This window comes from Musca vetustissima, unplaced genomic scaffold (assembly GCF_032173495.1).
Source record: "Musca vetustissima isolate MV318-11 ecotype Yass unplaced genomic scaffold, APGP_CSIRO_Mvet_v1 utg28967, whole genome shotgun sequence".
Taxonomy (NCBI): domain Eukaryota; kingdom Metazoa; phylum Arthropoda; class Insecta; order Diptera; family Muscidae; genus Musca; species Musca vetustissima.
In genome coordinates this window covers 809,245-831,605 of record NW_026881305.1, presented here as the reverse complement: position 1 = coordinate 831,605, position 22,361 = coordinate 809,245, and the positions used below count along the sequence as shown (strand labels likewise).

Here is a 22,361-nt window from a genome sequence, read left to right as displayed (position 1 = left end):
TTTAAGTACCCATTAGAGGATTAGAAGCTTAATAACCCATCATAAAATCTCTCAAATCTCGCCTTAAATGTGTAAAAATACACAAACAAATCCGCCGGACACCGATTCCGGAGGATAAGAGAGTGCAAACAATTTAATTAGGGGATTTTCCCATATTTAGTGAGGCGAAGAGATAAAGGAGCCAGTGTTTTTATTTGAAGGACATCCTATTGTTGAATTTTATTTGTATTGGCAAAGTACTTTAAGCCATAAATTATATTTTGTTGGTATGCTGCAATAATCCCTAAATACTCTTTTTGCACCTGTAAACTGGTGTCTAGTGACGGACATGAGTGGAAAAAAATCCACATACAGTGAATTAATTTTGTCATACATGACAGAGAACAGAAAATACCTAAAAAACAGACAGAGAGAGGGAGAGTGCGAGAGAAGGGACCAGCGAAAATAAGTTGGGAGAACAATAATCGAAGTATTTTTTGATCCCAAAATTGTGGAATTTTATTATGTTAGTAGCTTGAATAAATATTTTTCAAAAAATATTAAGCATGTAATAAAAATTAATATTAATAATTTCAGATTTTTTTTAAGTGCCAATTTGTTGATAATTAATTTATATTCATAATTTCAGATTTTTTAAGTGCCAATTTGTTGATAATTAAAAAAAATATATACTCATGTGATGGGAAATAATGGGGAAATATGTGAAAAATCCACAGTGTAATTATGCCGTTCATGATCTTAACTCCCTGGTCATGAATGACACAAAAAAACTAAGAGAGTGTATGATATGAAGGTAGAAAAAAGTCGAATTGAAGAGAGTCTTCAGTTGTGAGCTCGAGGAGCCTCTATAGAGAACAGGAAGGGAGTATTTATAAGCGAACTGAAAGGAGTCTATCTGAAAGTAATCTTTATAGGCGAGCTAAAGGGAGTTTTTATATGCGAGCAGAAGGAATTCTTTATAGGTGAGCTAAAGGGAGTCTTTTAAGGCGATCTGAAGGGAGTTTTTATAGGCGAGCTAAAGTGAGTTAAACAAAGAATTTTAACATATGATTTGCTTTTATTTTTTGTGTAGTTTTTCTTTACTTATTTCCAAGTACCGTTAGACCTCCCATGTGTTCTGGTGATCAATGTATGGATAGATGCCTCAGCAAAAATTTTTCCTGTTTTGTTATCCTTCGGCCATTGTGAGTGTTTGAATGTTAGCTCGTGCTAAATTACCAAAAAACAATTGGCATTTTTAGACACATTAGTTGCTAATACTAAACAGACGGGACACACACAGCAATACAAGCGGCATAGTAGTAGTAGTTTTGGGCGTTTTAATTGGCCAAGTCATGCCACTATTATCTGTATTAGCCTTAAAACCATGCCGACAAGGATGAGGTCAGCAAAAAATTTCATTTGCAGATGTTTGCAAAAACAGAAGGAAAGGGAATAAAAGAATGAAGGAAAGAACAAAAAACAGCTGCTCGATTAAGTCGCCTGGATAGAGCACATCGAATGGTAATTTTTAAGGATCTACCTCCAAAAAAAATTAAATGTTTGTTTTTGAATGGTTTGAAATATTTTGTAGGATTTGTGGTAACAGTGCAGATCATTTAAAGGTGCGGAGGACTTTGAATAGAGCTTCATGATTTAAGTATTTTGAAATTTTCTGGGAATAAAAAAAATATTGGTTTAAAAATCCTTGGGTCTAAAAAATTAAGAAAACTTGTTTGCAATTAAAAAAAATATTTGTTTGCAGTTATGAAATATTTTTAAAATATATTGAGTTTTCAAAAATATTTGCTTAATTTGTTGGATATTGAAAAATAAAAGCAAATGAGACAGCACTTGGAGTGTTTGAGAGAAATATTCTCCGGAAGATCTACGGGCGGATCTGCGAAGACGGTGTATATCGGCATGGAATGAACCATTATCGGACATCGACAAAGTCAGACGAGCTGGAGCGACTACGGTGGGTGATTACAAAAATATTTTGACATAGTATGTAAAAAATAATTTGAAGATAAAACTTTATTACAAATATTGGCTCATAGGACTAATTTAAAAAAAAATGAAGACTTTTTGAAGTGCTAATTTGTTGATAAGTTGGAGGGAATGTTAAAAATTCAAAGAGTGAATATTGAAAGAAAAACCTGCATAGGAATCCTAAAAATGGAAAACGTTAGAAAATTTAGTTTTTAATTTTTCTCTCAGTAAAACTAAATTATGGATTTTTTCCACGATTGTATTAGAAATTTCCAAATTGTGGAAATTGGCAGATTTAAAGACATAGTTTAAGATTTTTTTGAAGTGCAAATTTGTTGATACTTATGAAAATATTCGCATGGGAAGTGCCATGAAGGGAAAATGCGAGAAAACTAATTTAAAAAATATTTATATTTTTCGTGAATATTTTTACGTGGATTAAAAAAAATAACTGGGAATCGTTAGAAAGTTTAGTTTTTAATTTTTCTCTCAGTAAAACTAAATTATTGATTTTTTCAACAATTGTATTAGAAATTTCAAAGTTGTGGACATGTGGCAGATTTAAAGACATAATTTAAGATTTTTTTGAAGTGCAAATTTGTTGATACTTATGAAAATATTCGCATGGGAAGTGCTATGAAGGGAAGATGTGAGAAAAATAGTTTAAAAAATTTATTTTTCGTGAATATTTTTACGACCTTCCATAAGTGTGGATTAAAAAAAAAATAACTGGGAATCGTTAGAAAGTTTTTAATTTTTATTCAGTAAAACTTAATAATTGATTTTTAACGTTTTTATTAGAAATTTCAAAGTTGTGGAAATTGGGAGACTTATCGAAATAATTTAAGATTTTTTTGAAGTGCAAATTTGTTGATACTTATGAAAATATTCACATGGGAAGTGGCATGAAGGGAAGATTCGGGAAAAATAGTTATAAAAAATGAATTTTTCGTAAAAATATATTTCTATAAGCGTGGATTGAAAAAATTTATATTGCTTTGATTTCAATAGTGTTAGCGGATTGATGGTCATTAAGTGACCTCATCTCTTAAATAACTCATTGAAGAGTGTCCATGAAAAAAATCATAAATAACATTTTGGCTGAACTGTCCATCCAAATCATCATGACTTGGGCCATCTCTAACCCACTACTCCATTGAGATTCTGGTATTTCTTTTTCGATTTCATCTTCTTATTTTTTTGTTGGTGTTAATATATTCAACAAATAGACTGTGGAAATGGAAAAATTTCTATTTCAAAAAATTTCCCACTACTCAAAGACCCCCCAACCCCCTCCCCTTACACACTTCGCTGGCTCAATGACAATGTGCATTTATTTATTTATGTATAGAGAGAAAGAAATACAAGAAATGTGAATGTGTGGATTTATTTTTTTTGTATGTATGTCACGTTGAAATGCATAAATAATTGAAGAGTAGATGGAGAAGGTATAAGAAATAAAATGAAAAAAATAACCGATTTTGTTTATAATTCCCAGGCCTATTAACATTTTTTTGTGTTAAATGTTGTTTAACTATCGAGTGGAGTTGGTTTGATGGACACCCAATAGATTTTTCCAAGACGTTTTGAAGTTTATTTATTATTTTTTTTTATTCTGTTGCTGAAGATGTCGATCATTAGAAATGTCTTTAAAAACTCATTAATAAATAATGGCAGTAACAAAAAACAACAATTTGTTGTTGACTGTTGGTTGTGGTGTCGATTTTGAAAAATTTAAGACCTAAAACCCAGACTTTTATTTATGGATTTTTCCCTCACTGAAATGTCAAGCAAGAAAACAAATTTCAAATTGGTATCTTTGTACTTACGTGTTTGTGAGATATCTGTCACTGAGACTGTTCCTTCTGCAGCTAAATATATGGCTTTGTTGTGTGCACACTGTGACATTATTACATAATCTTCTACTGTACATAATGCACCCGAAATCACCACCTGAAAAAAATAATGAAAAAAAATAATTACAAAATTAAATAAATATTAAAAAACTGTAATAAAAATTTATCGTTTTTGAAAAATATTCATTTTAAAATTATGGCAAAAATTTTCTCATAATTATTAATCCGATCTATTATAAATTATAGTCCCTTAAAAAAAGTAATTATTTCTCAAAATTTTTTAATATTTATGGCACAAGTTTGTTTAAAGGGTCATTTAATGTGCAAAAAATGAACAAAATTGGTTTGTAATTTCCCAATTAAAACTTTTCAATGGCAAGGCAGGCAAAATTTATTAACATTTTATGACTTTGCTAAGCAATTTGTTGTTGTTGTTTTTGAAACTTTGCCAACATTTGTATTTTTTCGAAACTATGAGAACTTTTTTAAGGGTACTTCATAAATGTCAAGTGTTGCCATGTTGCCAAGCTCAGCAAAGATTTGAAAAGGATTTATTTAATAAATGAGATTTAAATTTTAAAGGAAATCCTTAAATAACAATTGGGCTTCTCATAGAGAAGGGCAGAAGTTTTATTAATTTTATTATATTTCTTAAAAAATATTTTTTTTGTACATTTCCCTCATAAAAATTTGTGTTTTTATTTAAAAAAAAAACAATAAAAATTATAACAAGTGAAAAAGCGTTAAATTCGAAGTTGGTTAGGTGCCGGGCCGAACATTGGATACCCTCCAACATAGATATAATCACAGGTACTTGAAATAAACATATAGGGAACATACCAAAAAGTGTACCTATACCGACATTTCTACAAACAAAATACCAAATTGCAGCGAACTCGGTTGAAAAGCGCGCTCAAGAACCCCAAAATACCGAAAATTAGGGGTACCCTTATATGGGGGCTGTCCTCAAAAATGGACCTATATTTATAATATTTTGTGGAGAGATTTGGTACTTATTAAGAACTCAAAATACTAAATTACAGCCAATTCGGTGGAAAAATACGATCAAACCCCCCAAAATATTGTAAATTAGGAGGTATCGTTATATGGGGGCTACCAGAAAAAATGGGGCAATATTTAAACATTTTTATGGAGGCATTTAGTACCCAATAAGAACCCAATGTACCAAATTTCAGCGTATTCGGTTAAAAAATGCGCTCAAGAACCCCAAAATACCGAAAAGTGAGGGGTACTGTTATATTGGAGCTATGCCTAAACGTGGTCCGATATATCCTATCTTCGAACTTGACCTGCCTGCACACAAAAGACAAACCTATGCAAAATTTCAGCACCCTACCTCAATTCAGAAGTTAACGTGATTACAACAGACGGACGGGCATGGCTAGATCGTCTTAGAATTTTACCCTGATCAAGAATATATATACTTTATAGGGTCGGAAATGAATAATTCGATGAGTTACAAACGGAATGACAAAGTTAATATACCCTCCATACTATGGTGGAGGGTATAATAAAAATCAATTTTTAAAAAATCTATGTTTCGCAGCAGCTCAATAAAAAATTATTTTTTTATTTTTTTCAAATAGAAGCATACAAAAAATATTTTTTTTGTCATAAAAATTTATTTCGACTTTTCTGGCCTCTTAAACAAATATTTTTATTCATAATTTTTATTTTTTAATCTTTATCCATGTTTCTTCACCGCAGCTCCTTTTTAAAATCTGTTTTTTAATTCTTGAAACGCTTCATATTTTTTGGAAAAAAAATAATTAATAGTTTATACATTATTTTGTAGAGAAAAAACAATAAAAATTAAGAATTTAATTTTTTTCCACTTTCTTATTTTTTATTCTTTTTGTGTTTTTTTTTAACATTTTATTTTTGTAAAAAATATTTTTTTTATATTGTTGTTGAAAATAATAATTTTATAGAAGATCTACGTGTAGTTTTTTTTAGTTATTTTTTTACACCAAATCAGTTCCGTTACTATGCCAACTTAGCAATTTTTTGTTTTTGACCCAACACTATCTTCCACCATAAGCCATTCTATCTCTGTTTAGCATTACAATAGACAATATAGGCCACCATGGCCATTATTATCAATTATTCATTTTTTTATTAACACCCTCTATATTCCTTTAGTCCCCCATTTTCTTTTTTGGCCCATTTAATCCCTAACTATTTATTTTTGTAAGTCTAGCTACATGAAAATGGCATTACTCCATTTAATGAAAACAATGGCAAAATAAATGCTTGCATTAGTAGTTTTGTTTTTGTTTGTTTCCTTATCATAATGTGTGTGTGTGTGTGCATCTGTGTGTTTGGTTACAATAGTTCATATCAATCATTGTTGGTTGATCTGTTGACTCCCCCACTCATTAAATGATTTAATAGAGAGAGAGAGACAACAAAAACAATAGGTATCACAAAAGCAAAATAATAACACAAGAAATCGTTTAACCACACACACACACATGCACACTTATAGAAGACACGAATGCCAATGATAGTTTTCTTTTCGTTTCGCATACGCATCCGATGAGAAATGTACGAGTTATCATTTGTTGTTGGTATTATCATTACTGTTGTTATCATTGGGAGATCTCTTTACTCTCCATAAACCACACGCACGCAACAGAGTAATGTGTGTACTCTTGTACACATACGAAATCTGCCGACGCCACCGCCACACTCCACACAGAGCCGAGTTACACACGTGTCTTATGTTGTGCAGTAATGGTGTAATCTCATTACCGTTCGTGTTTAGTTTCCTTCGGATTTTTTAATTGATTCGTGCATGTGTATGTGCGTTGTTGTTGTTGTTGCATATTTGCTTGGGATGATGACAGAGAGACTCAATGGAGATGATTGAGTTTAACCAGAGTCGTCTTAGCGTTCGTTTAAGGTGTGTTTGGTGTTGTTGTTGTTCTCTTTGCTTCTCCTTTGATTTGTTCAATTGTTGTTTATTAGAATTTTTGTCGATAATTACCAAATAATGATCGTCGTCATTCGTTCGTTCATAAGGTTTATTTGTTTATGTTGTCGTCGTCGTTGTCGGTTGTTGTGTTGTTGTTGTTCATGTTGTTTTCTTGTAACTCTATAGCTGCTGCTCCCCTTCTACGTTACACTTGACATTCAACAAAAGAAACCTTTACTAAATATTTGGATATTGTTTTTGTTGTTGCCGCAAAGGTAATAATTTTTTTTTTGGTTGGTGTTGATGTAAACGAGGTTATTTTAGTTAGGAAAATTCAATAAAAAAATAAAATACCTTGCAGTTAGTCATAAAAAATCAATGGCATTTGTATGGCAAGTGAATGAACTCTTCTTCACATATCATTCTCCCTCTCTCTCTCACTCTCCTCCCAACTTCCAACTAAACTTCTCAAACAATAGCAATAACGTTAGGAAATTATTACTGTGGTTTTGGTGTTAATGGCAACAGTGGCAATATTACCTTTTTTTGGAAAACTTTATTTTATGTTGCTTTTGTTTTATATCGAGTTACAACAAAATTCCCTCCCTGCAATCCCAGATAGTGTTGTAAATCGTTAACGATAAGAAAACAATTATGGCACATATTTTTTCGATATAATAAAAACCGCCGAGTATTGACGTTACATTTTATGGCAGAAAATAAAGGGGGAGAGGGAGTGGGCAGAGGAAACATAAACCATTTAAAGTGTCATCAAGCAGGCAGGCAGTCAGTCAGCTAGTCATTAACCATTAACACGTTGAATTTTATATTGACTTTTAGCTTTTGTATTGTGGGGGTTTCTCTCTGCCCCCTTCTTCTAGTAGTTGCTAGAATTTATCGTAACACAAAAAAAGAGCCATAAAATGTGTCCAAATAAACCCATAGAACTTGATATTTTATTAATAAATATTTTGAAGATTGGAAAGATTTTTTTCTTCAGATATAAATTTCTACATTCATTTGAATGGAGAACTATATCGAAAGATTGGGGTTTCGATGATAAGGCATGTGGGATTGATTGAAAAGGTAAATTTAAATATGGAACGAAAGTATTCTTATGGAAATGCTTATTTTTTTTCATATGGAATGAAAGAACAAATTTAATAATAATGAAAAAAGGTTTGGAATTTAATTAAAAAAATTAAAACATTAGAATTAAAAATATACAAAATTTTATAAAAACCTATATTTTTTCTGAAATTCTAATTTAAATTTTTATATATATTTTGAATTATAAAATGCTTTTGTTTATAAAAAATATTTGAATTTGATTCATTTGATTTTTTTGGAATTTTTTGAAAAGTAAACAATTTTTTGGATTTTTTTTTTTAATGTAAAGAATTGCTACAAAAATTTAATTTGTTTAAACTAAAAGATATAAAGAAAAATTAAATATTAAAAGTTCAGTAAAATTTTTACTTTGTAATATTTTGAATTTAAAATTTACAATTTAAATATTTTGAAAATTTCAAATATTATTGTTTATATATTTTCCATTTTTTTTTTTCAAAAATGTTTGAATTTTTATTTCAAAACATTTAAAATACAAAATTTCTAATTAAAAAAATTTTTTGTAAATTTTTGAATTTGAAAAAATTAAAAAAAATTGAAATTTTCATTTTTCATTTTTTTATTTCAAAAATGTTGTGCATTTTTATTAGGAAATATTAAAAATTCAAGATTTCTAATTTAGAAATATGTGTTTTAATTTTTGAATTTGAAAAAATCAAAGTATTTAAAATTCCAAATTTAAAAATATTATTAAAAAAATTGAAATTTTAAAAAATGTGTGTTTTTTCGAAATATTAAAAATTCAAAACTTGTAATTTAGGAAAATGTGTTTTAATTTTTGAATTTGAAAAAAAATTTCAAAAAAAAAAAAGTAAAAATGTCTTCCAATTTTTTTTCAACAATGTTGTGCATTTTTATTTCAAAATATTGAAAATATTTGTAAATTAAAAATATTTTTTATGTAAATTGAAAAAATTATCATTTTTTTTTATTTCAAAAATTTTGTACATTTTTATTTTGAAACGTTAAAAATTCAAAATTTATTTTTCTTATTTACAAAGATGTTTTTCAATTTTTGAATTTGAATGTGTTTTAGTTTTTAAATTTGAAAAAAATCGAAGTATTCAAAGTATTCAAAATTCCAAATTTAAAAATATTATTAAAAAAAATTGAAATTAAAAAAAATGTTTGCCTTTTTTCGAAATATTAAAAATTCAAAACTTGTAATTTAGGAATATGTGTTTTAATTTTTTAATTTGAAAATTTTTTTCAAAAAAAAAGTAAAAATTTCTTCCAATTTTTTTCAACAATGTTGTTCATTTTTATTTCAAAATATTGAAAATTCAAAATTTGTAAATTAAAAATATTTTTTTTAATTTGAAAAAATTCAAACAAAATTGAAATTTTCAAATTTTTTTTATTTCAAAAATTTTGTACATTTTTATTTTGAAATGTTAAAAATTCAAAATTTATTTTTCTTATTTACAAATATGTTTTTTTTAATTTTTGAATTAGAATGTGTTTTAATTTTTGAATTTGAACAAATCAAAGTATTCAAAGTATTTAAAATTCCAAATTTAAAAATTATTATTAAAAAAATGAAATTTAAAAAAAATGTGTGACTTTTTTTGAAATATTAAAAATTCAAAACTTGTAATTTAGGGATATGTGTTTTAATTTTTGCATTTGAAAAAAAATTTCAAAAAAAAAGTAAAAATTTCTTCCATTTTTTTTTCAAAATATTGAAAATTCAAAATTTGTAAATTAAAAATATTTTTTTTTAATTTGAAAAAATTCAAACAAAATTGAAATTTTCAAATTTTTTTTATTTAAAAAATTTTGTACATTTCTATTTTGAAATGTTAAAAATTCAAAGTTTATTTTTGTTATTTACAAATATGTTTTTCAATTTTTGAATTTGAACAAAATCCCAACCAAATTAATTGTTTAGATTTTTTAAATTTTTTATTTCAAAAGTATTGTTATTTTTTTATTTCAAAATATTTAATATTCAAAATTTAATAATTTAAGGAAACTGCAATATGTAACATGTAGCAAAGACTGGTGGCAATTGTCCAACTCATTAAAAGATCGTAGCATTTCTGATATAGGTGATCTCAGGGCGGATGATTTTGTGAAGCATTTTAGCGTATTACTGTTGGATAGTCACGACCAAAAAATTAGTTGGTGTATGCCTCCTTGGTTCGATCCTTTCTTGGACTCCCCTTTCGAATTATGCGAGCTTAACACTGTTTTAAAAAAGCTAAAACTTAGCAAATCACCTGGAGATGATGGAATCCCATATGAGTTCTACAAATATGGTCCTCCTTGTTTACACAATTACATGCTGTCACTTTACAATCACATATTTCTACATGAGGATATACCATCATCATTCAAGAGGTCCATTCTAATTCCATTGCACAAAAAAGGTGACAAGAACGTTGTTACGAATTATAGGGGCTTGTCTCTCATAAATACATTATGTAAAGTATTTTGTAATATCATTCTGAACCGACTAATACACTGGGTGTCTAGAAATAACATTTTAAACGAATTTCAGGCTGGTTTCAGAAAAGAGTACTCTACGGTTGATAATATATTTAATCTAACCAATATTGTCTCATTAAACAACCAAACATACAAACATACATATGCTTTTTTTGTGGACTTTTCGTCGGCATTTGACCTCATTCCAAGGAACAGTTTATTTTATAAATTGTCTACCATGGGTCTTTCATCAAAAATTTTAAGAATTTTACAAGCAATGTATGAATGTTCTGTAAGTAGAGTATGGGACGGAAATACTTACTCCAGTTTCTTCCCTGTAGATTCGGGTGTAAAGCAGGGATGTATCCTCAGTCCAATGTTATTTTCACTATACCTAAATGATCTACACGATATTCTTCCAGGCGGACTTTATGTTGCAAATACCAACATAAAAATCTTACTCTATGCTGATGATATTGTCATATTATCAAATACGCCACAAGGACTACAGGAAATGATTGACGTACTATGTGATTATTGCCTCATGTGGAGCCTTAAGGTCAACCTCGCAAAATCAAAAATAGTTGTCTTCAGAAAAGGTCCGAGAATTTCAAGAGACCTTAATTGGCATTTTGACAATCAGGATATTGAAATTGTGAATAATTATAAATACCTGGGAGTTGATTTGTCCTATAACTTATCTTTCAATAAGCATATAAAAAACAAGCTCTCTGCCTCCAAAATAGCTATAAACTCTACATGGTCAAAATATCTATCCAACAAAGAGATATCACGTAAAAGCAAATTAAAAATATTTGATGCTTGTTCAAAATCAATAATGCTATACGCTGCACAAGTTTGGGGATATAAAAGAAACGATGATATGGAAAAACTGTTTCGCTTTTTTATTAAAAGAGTATTATTTTTACCTGAAAACACTCCGAACTACTTGCTTTATATTGAAACAGGTTGGAATCCTCTTTATGTTACTTCACTAAAATTGCATTTCAGTTATGTTAATAAAATATTACGCCTTCCACGAATTTTAGCCGAAGAAATTGTGCGCCGCGGTATAAGATGGGCTAAAGACTAACCTTTGTTTATCACTAAACTACTCTCCTCCAGCGAACAATGTCCCTATGTGTCACTTCTGGAAGGAAATACTGTCTGCATTGGTCGCGAAAGAACGTCAAACATTCTTCACAGAAGCCTCATTTTCTCAACATCACGATCTATATGCCCATCTGCAATATGATCGAATATCAAGCCTAACAGATAAACTATCTGCGCGAGCGGCTAGCTTAGTCATAAAAGCTAGAGGTGGTCTACTGAAATTAAACGCTAGCTGTTTTAGAAATACTGATACCATTTGCTCAATGTGCAACTTGAACGTAGAGGAAAACACTTTTCACTTTATTGGCATTTGCCCGATATACAATCAATACAGAATATATTCAAAATTTGTAATTCAAAGATATTTTTTTAATTTTTGAAATTAAAAAAATTCAAAAAAAAAAATTTTATTGAGAATTTTTTTTTTTTTTTAAGTTAAAGCCCTGTCCTCCAACGTTTAGGAATTTATACCTGTTTCAAAATTTTAAAATCGAAAAAATCCTTATAAAAGTTACGTTTTCTAAGAGACACACACGGTTGGGCGCCACTTTAAAAAATTCCAATTTGCTTTAAATTTTTGAATTTTAAAAACATTTCTTTTTTATTTCAAAATATTTAATATTTAAAATTTGTAATTCAAAGATATTTTTTTAATTTTTGAATTTTAAAAAATTCAAAAAAAAATTGTTTTTGAGAAAAAATAAAATTTTTGATTTTGGAGTTAAAGCCCTGTCCTCCAACGTTTAGGAATTTATATCTGTGCCAAATTTTAAAATCGAAAAATTCCCTATAAAAATTACGTTCTCCAAGGGACACACACGATTGGGCGCCACTTTAAAAACAGCACACACAAATTGCCCAATTTTCCAGAAAAAAAAAACGGCTACTGCTAATCCTTTTTATTATTAAACAAAAAAAAGAAAGATTATCTCTCTAGACTCTCAAAATTTTAGATTGCTCCCTTCCTCCCCTCCCTTCCCATTTTACAGAACCGTCAAGCATCATCACCAACAACAGGTTATTATTTTTATTGCCTTCAATCATAGATTAGACTTTATTGCTTCGGACATCTATTTTTTTATGATTTCAACACAACACATAATGATTTGATGGGGGATGGGGCGAAGTGAGGGGACAAAAGACAGAAAAACAAAAAGAAGATCTGTGTTAATCCCCTCTCCAATATGACGACCCTCACCCTCGACCCCTAGACAATTGGCAAATAGCATGAAATTAAAACACACAATATTGATTTATTTTCATAGTCATAATTTCTCGGCAGCTTGTTAGCCACCTTCTCTGTGGCATACTTATTGGTGAGCAGTCTCCTCCCTGCCTCCATTCCCCTCCTCTCTGCCGAACATCGAATCTTTGTGGGGAAAACAAAAATAATATTTGCTATGTGGTGTTCCACTTTTTTCTGTTGGACTGTCTACGTCATTGTTGTTTAGAGGAGGGGAGGGGGGAAAATTGGGGGGGGGGGTGCTCCCCTCAACCAAATATCAAGAGTATTATTTCAGTTCAATGTCGTAAACCAAAAAAATAAAAACAAAAACAAAGCAAACAATGGCAACGGTGTTTAATGCTTTATTGGAAGCTTTAAAAGACATTTGGAGGGTGGTGGGGGTAGGGGAAAACAGAAGCTGGCCTAAGCTTCCTCAACAAAATCCAAAATAGAAAAACAATAACATTTTTTTTCGTATACGGGGGGGATTTATGACATTTTCCGATTTTTATTATTTTTTCTTTAAAGTTTGTAAAATAATCTGAAGCTCAATTTCCCTTTTATGGGAACTGGACAAAGAGCCAAAAAAAAGCTACCGTTTTTTGTTGTGTTTTTGCTTTTGTGGCATGCTATGACATTCATAAATTGCAGGTGGAGTTTGTTGTTGTTGTTGCTGTTCACAAAATTTATGACCAAAATGTGCTGTTGTTGTTTTCATGGAATTTTCTAATTTGCATTCAACAGAATAACTGGTCATTCCGAAGTTGGGGAGATGAGGAGAGAGCCAGAGACAAGGAAGTGTTTGAGAAAAAAACAACAAAGCCTTGGGCCAATAACAATTTCCAGAATTGTTGGTGCCACAACAGCTGTAGGTGAACACTTTTTATTATTACAATTACTCAGGCACATGTCTTCCTATTTTTGAATATATTGTGGTGCCATATATTCTCTAACTAGCATGGAATTGTCCAGTTTGAAATTACAAATAATAAAATACTAAATAAATAAATGAAAAACAAAAATGGGCAACAACAGAAGGCTGGCCATAAAAATTAAATTGGGTGTATAAAAACATGGCATGGCATGCAAAGTTGAAAATTTGTTTTTTTGGATGCCTTAAAAATTTAGATTTTTTTGGAAAATTAAAATTTTTGACGAAACTTTGCACACATCATTCTAGACTAAATTTAGTACGCTATGCCAAATTTCGTGCAAATCGAATGATAAATAGAGACTTAAAATCGGACAAAACTATATATGGGGCTATATCGAAATCTGAACCGATTTTCACGAAACTTAGCACACGTCATTCTAGCCTTAATTCAGTACGTTATGACAAATTTTGTGCAAATCGAAAGATATGTAGGGACTTTGGTACAAAATTTACCTCAAATCAGACGAAGATATATATGGGAGCTATATCTAAATTTGAACCGATTTTCACGAAACTTAATACACATCATTCTAGACCTAATTCATTACGCTGTGCCAAATTTCGTGCAAATCGAATGATTTTCAGAGACTTTGGTGCTCCAATTACCTAAAATCGGATAAAAATATATATGGGAGCTATATCTAAATCTAAACCGATTTTCATGAAATTTTACACACATCATTCTAGACCTAATTCATTACGCTGTGCCAAATTTCGTGCAAATCGAAAGATATATAGGGTCTTTGGTACACAATTTACCTTAAATCGGACGAAAATATATATGGGAGCTATATCTAAATCTGAACCGATTTTCACGAAATTTAAAACACATCATTGTAGACCTTATTCATTACGCTGTGCTAAATTTCGTTCAAATCACTTTGGTACACCATTTACCTTAAATCGGACGAAAATATATATGGGAACTATATGTAAATCTGAACCGATTTTCACGAAACTTAGCACACATCATTCTAGACTTAATTCAGTACGCTATGACAAATTTCGTGCAAATCGAAAGATATATAGGGACTTTGGTACACTCTTTACCTTAAATCGGACGAAAATATATATGGGAGCTATATCTAAATCTGAACCGATTTTCAGGAAACTTAACACACATCATTCCAGACCTAATTCATTACGCTGTGCAAAATTTCGTGCAAATCGAAAGATATATAAGGACTTTGTTGGACCATTTACCTTAAATCGGACGAAAATATATATGGGAGCTATATCTAACTATGAACCGATTTTCACGAAACTTAATACATATCATTCTACACCTAATTCATTACGCTGTGCCAAATTTCGTGCAAATCGAATGATATATAGGTAATTTGGTACACCATTTACATTAAATCGGATGAAAATATATATGGGAGCTATATCCAAAATTTTCATTAGCACACGTTATTCTAGACCTAATTCATTACGCTGTGCCAAATTTCGTACAAATCGAAAGATATATAGGGACTTTGGTGTACCATTTACCAAAAATCGGATAAAAATATATATGGGAGCTATATCTAAATCTAAAAATACATGGACGGGCGGACGGACAGACGGACATGCGTAAATCGGCTCAGAAAGTGATTCTATGCATATTCTCAAAAGGAACCATGTGTCTACCTCGATTCCTTTTGCCTGTTACAAACATATGCACAAAGACATAGTACCCTGTACCACAGAGTGGTGAAGGGTATAAATATTTAGATTAAAATATAAAATTTTGGATTTCTTTAAAAACATAAATTTCAAAAAATTCAAATTTATTTTTTTTGATATTTATGATAAAATAAATATCTATTTTAAAAAAATTTTCAAAATTAACATTTTTTATTTTTTTGTAAAAAATTAAAAATATAGCTTGTATTAAAATTTGATTTTTTTAAAAAATTTTTTTTTAAAAAAGTTAATTTTATATTTTTAATAAAAATTATTTTTTTATAAAAAAAAAAATAATTTTTTTATATTAAAAATTTAAAAAATAAAAATTTTAAAAAATAAAAAAATTTTTTTTTTGTATATTTGTTTAAAAAGAGTAAAAATTTTAAATTTTTAAAAAAATAAAAATTTTTTTTTTTTTTTATAAAATTTGATTTTTTGTAAAAGAAAAAAAAAAAATGGAATTTTTCAAAATTTGTTTTATAAAAAAATCATTTTTTTTTATAAAAATAAAAATTTATTTTTTTTATAAAAATAAAAATTTATTTTTTTTTAAAATAAAAAAATGATTTTTTTGTATATTTATTTAAAAAAAATAAATTTTAAATTTTTAAAAAAAATAAAAATTTGAAATATTTAAAGGAATTCGAGTTTTTTTTTACAAAAATTTGATTTTTTGCAAAAGCAAAAAAAAAAATGGAATTGTTCAAAATTTGTTTTATAAAAAATTTTTTTTATAAAAAAAAAATTAATTTTTTTTATAAAATAAAAATTTATTTTTTTTTATAAAAATAAAAAAATATTTATTTTATAAAAATAAAAATTTGTTTTTTTATAAAAAATATTTTTTTGGTATATTTAAAAAAAGTAAATTTTAAATTTTTAATAAAAATGAAAATTTGAAATATTTAAAGGAATTCGAGTTTTTTATAAAAATTTGATTTTTTGCAAAAGAAAAAAAAATTTTTTATTTTTTTTATAAAATTTATTTTATTTTTTTTTAAAAAATTTATTTTTTTATGAAAAAAATTTATATAAAAATAAAAATTTTTTGTTTTATAAAAATAAAAAAAATGATTTTTTTTGTATATTTATTTAAAAAAAAAAATTTTTTTTTTAATAAAAATATAAATTTTAAAAATTTAATTTTTTGTAAAAGAAAAAAAAAATTGGAATTGTTCAAAATTTGTATATATTTTTTTATAAAAATAAAAATTAATTTTTTATAAAAATAAAAATTTAGTTTTTTTATAAAAATAAAAATGTATTTTTTTTATAAAAAAATGATTTTTATAAAAACTTTATAAAAATTTTTTCATTAAAATAAAATGTTTTTTTTAAAAAAAATGTTTTTTTTGATTTTTTGTCATGAAATAAATAATTTGTTATTGCAAAATAGTCATTTTATTGTTTTATAAAAAACACTATGTAGTAGTGGAAAATGTTTGGTATTATCCACAAGGGCAGGAAGTTTTTTTTTATAAAATTCCCAAAAAATATTTAAAATTTTTTAAATTAATTTTTATTATGTTTAAATTTGTGTATACCATTGCTATTATTTTGCGTGTCGCTGTATATACCAATTTTCCGTAATTTTTAATTTTCTTTAATATTTTACCTTCAAATATGTTTTAATATTAATTATATTTTTTTTAATAATTTGGGAATGTTTGGAATTCCAAATACTTACAACTAAAAATAACAGCGTTAACTGATTCGTCATTCATTCGATTACAATTTAACATAGTTTACGAGCCATTCACTGCTTGGCAGTAAATTCAAAACTTTCTTTATCGAAGATATTTCGATTGCGTTGTTGTTTTTATTTAATTTAAATTAAGTTAACGTTTAACGTTAATTTGTTTTCAAAAAAATATTATACAGGTAATTAAGAACTTTGGTTAATTTTGGTTTTAAAAATTGCTTTAAATTACAAAAATTGTAATTTTTTATTTTAAATTTGAATTATTTCAATAATTGCCGAAAATGAGGAGATTTTGCAAAACTCCACCAACATCCACAAATGCAAATTGCAATAAATAGTGACATTAATGCGTTTGTTATTATTTTTAATTTACACACAAAATTCTTTTAGAATTTTTTTATATTCGCTTTTCATATAATTTGTCATAATTTTCTACTTAAATTTTCATTTAAATTTATTTCTTTCATTCACTTGGCCTTGGTTTTTTTCTTTATTGTGGCCATACGATTTTTTATATCATGATTTGGTTTGCTTTGCACTTCACTGCTTGTTTGTTTGTTGTGCTTGTTTTATTTTGTCTAAACACTGCTAATTATTATTTCCGTTTCCTCTGCTGATATATTTTTTTGCACTTCGTTTAAATTCGCGTGATTTTCGCGTGTTTATTTTTTTGCTTGCCGTTCGTTCGTTCTTTCGTTGCGTTAGCGTCGTTGTATTACATTGACAATGGCCAAAGCCTCACTGATGCTGATGACTAGGCGGCACGCACGAACACACACATTATCACGACGAAGAAAGTTGTTGTACAAGAGCAGAGGCAGAAGAAGAAGAGAGCAATGAGATGTATGGAATGGCTAAATGGTTGGATTAGGTGCCAAGTTAGTTTGAGCTGCTACGGATGTGTATGAATATGTTTTAGCGGATTAACGGATGTTGTGTGTAGTTGCCGATGTGTGTGTGTGTATGAGTTTCTTCTTCTTTCTTTTCGTCTTGCTAATGTTTGTGTAAACGGTCTAAACGTTGTGGTAGAACTGTCACGACTAACACACAACAAACATTATCTCATGAACAGCAATTTGTTTCTGTTCAGACTTGCACTATAAACAGCAGTAGCTAAATGCAGCAGCAGCAGAGGCCAAGGCAGCAGCCATCACAACAACAACAAAAACATCAACATAAACAATTTGGTACAACAAAACAAACAAACAAATGTAAGCAGCCAACAGTCATCGTCAACGTTCGTTTGCTGCGTCGGCAGATGACGACGACGATGATGATGGCGTTGATTTAGATGACAATAATCAAGATTTTGTGCTCTAACATGCATGGGCTTACGATATGCCCCTGTACGAGTGTTTGTGTGTGTGGGCCTCTGTCTTTAATTCACGACTCTTTGCTTAAAGACAAAAATTATGCTCTTAGTTTAGTCAAAAGGCATCACAGCAAATATTGTTTGGCTTAGTTAAACCTTAGTTGGGCACTCTCTCTCTCTCCTCGGAGGGGAGAAATCATTTGCACACTCTCTGTCATTTCTCTTAACAGAGTCTTACACATTACATTGTAATCATGTTTGGGCAAAGATGATGAATGTTTGCAAAATTCTCAACACATCGTGTCTTCAGTGAAAGAGAGCCGCTGAGAGCTGAGTTGTGTTTTTTTCTTTGCTTAGTACTGATACGAATCAGGGATGCAAAAGTTGGTACAATTGTACTAATTTTAGCACTATTTGGAAGTCAAAAATACAATAGCACCCCAATTACTTTTTTAGCACTATTTCAAAATTATATCAATTTATTTTCACTTAAAAGTATTATAAGTGCTTAAACATACAATATGAAATGAATCGCCACCCATCGCTTTCGTTATGAATATGCCATAGCTTAAACTTAGTGTTCTATGCCGCTTCAAAATTCAATATTCCCGATCAGATTGATAAATTCAGTAAAGATATTAATTACTATTTCTGTAACAGTTCTATTATGATTTATGCATGCCCGTCTGTCCGTCCGCCATGTATTTTTGTGAACAAAGTACAAGTCGCATTTATGATCCGATTTGGATGAAATTTGGCAAAGTTCACTTATTTGGCCCATGGACGAACCCTATTAAAATGGGAGAAAATCGGTTCAGAGTTAGATATAGCTCCCATATATAGTTTCGTCCGACTTTATGTAAATGATGCACCAAACTCCCAATATGTGTCCGATTGGGACAAAATTTTGCACAGAGTACTGAATTAGGTCCAGAGTTTTGTTAAAATCGGTTCTGATTCAGATATAGCTCTCATATACAGTTTCGTCCGATTTTATGTGAATGATGCACCAAACTCCCGATATTTGTCCGATTAAGGCAAAATTGCACAGAGTACTGAATATGGTCCAGACACAAGTCTGCTAAGTTATGTTAAAATCGGTTCAGATTTAGATATAGCTCCCATAAATATTTTCGTCCGATTTTTTGTGAATGATAACCAAACTTCCAATATTGTCCGATTGATTAAAATTTTGCATAGCGAATGCAATTGGGGAAAAATTATGTGTGCTATGGTTTGTTGAAATCTGTTCACATTTTGATGTAGGTCTTATATATATTTTCGTTAGATTTTAAGTAAATAGTGCACCGAAGGGCTTATGTTTGTTCGGTTTTCACACAATTTGACTTCAGAGTGATAACAAAAAGAAATGGTGTATTCATCGATTGCTCAATTTGGTACATGTTTTTATATATAGCTCCCATACATTATTTTACTCGATTTCATACAAATGGTACACCAAAGAATCCAAATCTGCCCGTTTGACATGCAATTTTTCATTGATTTCAGAATGGTATGTGTATGGGGGTTTTCAATAGGTTAACATATCCATCTAGATAACACCTTTAATTTCGCCCGATTCCATCTCAATGGTCCTCCAAAGATTATATGTCTGTTCTATCTACAGGATGTTGCACATATTAATATCTCTTGTATGTACCCAAAGTTTTGAAGAGTATCATATAGTCGGCCCCGTCCGACTTTTGAACTTTCCTTACTGGTTTTTGTTCTTACAATATGTACTAAAATTTACAAATAATGTCAATTTAGAAATGTAGTCTGAGGATGCCAGAATGCATGTAGAAACTATCCAATGTGGAAAGGGTATTTTCATAAAAAAATATAATAAATGTCAAAGCAAGAAACATACTAAATGTTTCGACTGCTTCAAATCTTATATAAACGAAGGATTTGTTGAAGTCGTGCTGCTAATGATCCATAAGAATATGCTGCAAAAAAGTTTTACTTAATTGATCATTTTATATATAAGACTTTTAAGCACGTAGAACAAATGCATTTTATGTACCTTTTTGTTAGTTTTTAGGTGTTCATCTTATTTATGTATATTTTTATTAACAATTCAAACAATAACATTTTTATTGAAAAATATATAAAAAGTACAATCGGACTGAAAAAAGTACACATTTTATTGAAAGTCAGTACAATTTGAATTGTTTCATTTCGCATCCCTGATACGAATAGTCTCGTAGTTGCTGTTATTATTATTGTTGTTGTAATGACTGTAGTGGAAGTCTAACAAAATACTACCACTTAGATTAGATATTTTGGTCGCGTGCGAAAATAGACCTCGTTTTTGTGATGTGATTTGCTTTTGTTGTTGTTGTTGCTGTTCGAACAATGAAACGTTTTGTGCATTGAGCTGCAAATAGTCGTTGGTTTTTATGGTCAGGCTTAAAAGAGAATTATCGCACTTTTGGGAAGGAAGGAAAGAAAGCAATGGAATTTTTTGGATGGAAAGAAAGGCAGAGCATTTAGAGGAAATAAATGAGGTAATGATAAGAGTCTTTAAAGATGTGTTGAAGGCAGTCTTTTCATACGATTCGGAGGGAGTTTGAAATGAATGAGGTGAAGGGAATTTGTATAGGCGAATTGGAGTTGGAGTGCGAGTCTTTATACATAGACGAGTTGAAGGGAGTCTTTATGGACGAGCTGAAGGGAATCTTTATATACGAGCTGAAGGGAGTCTTTATAGACGAGCTGAAGGGAGTCTTTCTATAGACGAGCTGAAGGGAGTCTTTCTATAGACGAGCTGAAGGGAGTCTTTCTATAGACGAGCTGAAGGGAGTCTTTCTATATACGAGCTGAAGGGAGTCTTTCTATATACGAGCTGAAGGGAGTCTTTCTATAGACGAGCTGAAGGGAGTCTTTCTATAGACGAGCTGAAGGGAGTCTTTCTATAGACGAGCTGAAGGGAGTCTTTCTATAGACGAACTGAAGGGAGTCTTTCTATAGACGAGCTGAAGGGAGTCTTTCTATAGACGAGCTGAAGGGAGTCTTTCTATAGACGAGCTGAAGGGTGTCTTTCTATAGACGAGCTGAAGGGTGTCTTTCTATAGACGAGCTGAAGGGAGTCTTTATAGACGAGCTGAAAAGAGTCTTTATAGACGAGCTGAAAAGAGTATTTATAGACGAGCTGAAGGGAGTCTTTATAGACGAGCTGAACGGGAGTCTTTATAGACGAGCTGAAGTCGAGTCTTTATAGACGAGCTGAAGTCGAGTCTTTATAGACGAGCTGAAGGGAGTCTTTCTATAGACGAGCTGAAGTCGAGTCTTTATAGACGAGCTGAAGTCGAGTCTTTATAGACGAGCTGAAGTCGAGTCTTTATAGAAGAGCTGAAGGGAGTCTTTATAGACGAGCTGAAGAGAGTCTTTATAAACGAGCTGAAGGGAGTCTTTATAGACGAGCTGAAGGGAGTCTTTGTAGACGAGCTGAAGAGAGTCTTTATAGACGAGCTGAAGTCGAGTCTTTATAGACGAGCTGAAGTCGAGTCTTTACAGAAAAAGGTCATTAACACAAGGGTCCGATCCCAGGGTCTCGAAATTGTTTCTATAGGAAAAATATTCTGACCCAAGGGTCTTGAATTTTTTTTCTACAGTCGTCAACCCAAGGGTCTCAGATTTTTTTACAGAAAAACAGTCATCATCCCAAGGGTCTCGAGAATTTTTTTCTATAGAAAAAAGTAGTCATCGACCCAAGGGTCTCGCGAATTTTTTTCTATAGAAAAAAACAGTCGTCATCGACCCAAGGGTCTCGCGAATTTTTTTCTATAGAAAAACAGTCGTCATCGACCCAAGGGTCTCGCGAATTTTTTTCTATAGAAAAACAGTCGTCATCGACCCAAGGGTCTCGCGAATTTTTTTCTATAGAAAAACAGTCGTCATCGACCCAAGGGTCTCGCGAATTTTTTTCTATAGAAAAACAGTCGTCATCGACCCAAGGGTCTCGCGAATTTTTTTCTATAGAAAAACAGTCGTCATCGACCCAAGGGTCTCGCGAATTTTTTTCTATAGAAAAACAGTCGTCATCGACCCAAGGGTCTCGCGAATTTTTTTCTAT

At 30.0% G+C, this 22,361-nt stretch overlaps 1 protein-coding gene across 1 annotated transcript in view; it reads right to left on the bottom strand.

Annotated features, from left to right (window-relative positions):
- The window catches only part of LOC133327286 (serine-rich adhesin for platelets), a 174,349-nt gene that overhangs the window by 48,091 nt on the left and 103,897 nt on the right, over positions 1-22,361 (bottom strand). Inside the window, exon 3 of the mRNA XM_061535841.1 lies at positions 3,801-3,924. Within this exon, the coding sequence (XP_061391825.1) occupies positions 3,801-3,924 (124 nt within the window). The remainder of the gene's footprint in view (positions 1-3,800; positions 3,925-22,361) is intronic.